At 44.4% G+C, this 2783-nt stretch overlaps 1 protein-coding gene across 1 annotated transcript in view; it reads right to left on the reverse strand.

The window, feature by feature from the left end:
* Polr3c (RNA polymerase III subunit C) overlaps positions 1 to 2783 on the reverse strand; it is a 20790-nt gene that overhangs the window by 15308 nt on the left and 2699 nt on the right. Inside the window, exons 3-4 of the mRNA XM_013349874.2 lie at positions 2346 to 2601; positions 2063 to 2248 (exon numbers count right to left, since the gene is read on the reverse strand). Coding sequence (XP_013205328.1) covers positions 2063 to 2248; positions 2346 to 2601 — 442 coding nt within the window. The remainder of the gene's footprint in view (positions 1 to 2062; positions 2249 to 2345; positions 2602 to 2783) is intronic.

The following is a 2783-nucleotide window of genomic DNA, read 5'->3' on the forward strand; positions in this document are numbered from 1 at the left end:
TTGCCTGCTCTTCCAAAGGTCCTGAGTTCAATTCCCAGCAACCACATGGTGGCTCACAACCATCTGTAATGAGGCCTGCAGGAAGAATACTGTATACATAATAAACAAATAAATAAATATTTTAAAAAAAAAGAAAAAAAAAAGAAAAAAGCTAGGTATTGGGGAGGCAGAGGCGGGTGGATTTCTGAGTTCCAGGCCAGCCTCGTCTACAGAGTGAGTTCCATGATAGCTGGAGCTACATAGTGAGAACTTCTCTTGAAAAACAAAGAAAAAAAAAAAAAAACCCAAAAGCCAAAAACCAAAACCAAACCAAAATAAAAAAACAGAAAAAAATCCTGGGGCTGGAGAGATGGCTCAGTGGTTAAGAGCACTGGCTGTTCTTTCAGAGAACCTGGGTTTAATTCTCAGTACCCACAAGAGAGCTCACGATTGTCTGTATCTAACTTCTGTTCCAGGGGATCCGACACCCTCACACAGACATACATGCAGGTAAAACATCAATGCACATAAAATAAAAATAAATTATTCAAAGAAAAAAAAAAGGAAGAAAGCAAGAAAGAAAATGCATAGTCTTTGCCATCAAACTGCCCGTCCTCCTTTGTGTCCTTTCAGTGAAAGGTACCATCATGCTCCCATGGGTGCAGGTCAGGCACACAGATGTCATTCTTAATACTTTTCTTTTTTTGTTTTTTTCGAGACAGAGTTTCTTTGTGTAACAACCCTGGCTGTCCTGGAATTGGCCTTGACCTCACAGAGATCCCTCTGCCTCTGTTTCCCCAGTACTGGAATTAAGGGTGTGTGCCACCACTGCCTGGTGATACTTGTCTTCTTACAGCTTCTATATCTACTCTTTCGTTAGTTTGCCTCACTTACCTTTGCCCCATCCTTTCAGCCCTTATTAGACAGTTACAATGTAAGTCAGATCATGTCATGTTCCTGCTTAAAACCCGAGTAGTCTCCCTTTGCTCTTGGGTTAAAGCTCAGACACTCTACAGTGCCGGGTTTATCCAGTTCCTCCACGTTCTCACCTTCTCTCAAGCTTCTCTGAACTTTGCTCGCTTTGCTTCAACACTGACCTTTCACTTTCTCTAATGCTCGGTTTCTTTTTCTTATTATACACTAGTCTTAAAAATACTCACCTTAGCCGGGCGGTGGTGGCGCACGCCTTTAATCCCAGCACTCGGGAGGCAGAGGCAGACGGATCTCTGTGAGTTCGAGACCAAGCCTGGTCTACAGAGCTAGTTCCAGGACAGGCTCCAAAACCACAGAGAAACCCTGTCTCGAAAAACAAAAACAAAACAAAACAAAACAAAACAAAACAAAACAAAAATACTCACCTTCGCCAGGCAGTGGAGGCACACACCTTTAATACCAGTACTTGGGAGGCAGAGGCAGGTGGATCTCTGTGAGTTTGAGGCCAGCCTGGTCTACAAGAACTAGTTCTGGGACAGATTCCCAAAGCTACAGAGAAACCCTAAAAAACCTTGAAAAAAACAAAACAAAAAAGAAAAAACAAACAACCCCCCACCAAAAAAACCCACTTCATCTTTGCTGGGTGGTGGTGGCGGCACACGCCTTTAATCCCAGCACTTGGGAGGCAGAGGCAGGTGGATCTCTCTGAGTTTGAGGCTAGCCTGATCTACAGAAAGAGTTCCAGGACAGGCTGCAAAGCGACAGAGAAACCCTGTCTTGAAAAACCAAACCAAACCAAAATAAACAAAAACCAAAATAAAATCATCTTCTGTCGCCTCAGTAGGGCCTACTTCTTCAAGACCCAAATCAAATTCCACTTTCTCAGAAAAGCCTAACCTTTACCCACTTCAGAAATCAGTTCCTCCATACCCAGCTTCTCCACAGCCCTCATCATGGTGTATAACCTATCTCTGTGACTGATAATGTCTTCTCAGGAAGGAACAGGGGTTTTCCATTATTACATACGACCGTGACTGGCACACAGCAAGTACCTGGTCAACAATCACATGTTCATTCACATAAAAAAAAAATCAGTCAAGAAGAAGCCACAATTAGGGCAAAACACAGTTCAAGGATGGAAATTCCTTACCTATCAAGCTCAGTTTAGGAACTAGGTACATGTCCTTCTCATTAATGACAAGAGTCGGGGCAGGTAGTGGTGGCTCAGGGTCAGAACTGCCAGGGGCAGGAACCAGAGGACAGCGCTGTACAAAGTGAGTATCTGCCAGTCGCACAAATGCATTTGACACCTCGGCGTAGTCCATGGTCTTGCCATCTGTAAGACAGAGGAAAGAGGCAGGTGAGAAGGCCTAAGAGGACGGCGCTGCCAGCCAACCTAGGCTTTCACTCAGAGCTGTAGACCCAGTACTGACCCTCCATGGTCTCCGTGAGTCGGTCTGCTACTTTCTTCACCACAGCTGACATTGTCATTTTGCCATTCAACAGGAGCTCCTCAACAATCAGCTCGCCGGTGTCACTGTACAGCGTTTTGGTAGTATAGATGTACCGGGGATACCGAAGCATTCGCAACACACGGCTACACTGGGCTTCATACTCCACCACACTGCGCTTATGCACACGATAGATCACCAGGTTATGGTGGATGAGGACACAAAGCGCTTTTTTCACCTAGATGGGACCCAAAGAAGGAGAAGAAAGACCTGGAGCTAAGTAGCTCATGACCGCTGGCAATACCGCCCACCCCCCCGACAGTTTAGGAAGCATCTGATCACTAGCCAAGAGTTTACTGAATCTTTTTGGGTTTATTTATTTTTTAATATTTATTTATTTATTTATTTATTTATTTATTT

The sequence above is a fragment of the Microtus ochrogaster genome, chromosome 21 (assembly GCF_000317375.1).
Source record: "Microtus ochrogaster isolate Prairie Vole_2 chromosome 21, MicOch1.0, whole genome shotgun sequence".
Taxonomy (NCBI): domain Eukaryota; kingdom Metazoa; phylum Chordata; class Mammalia; order Rodentia; family Cricetidae; genus Microtus; species Microtus ochrogaster.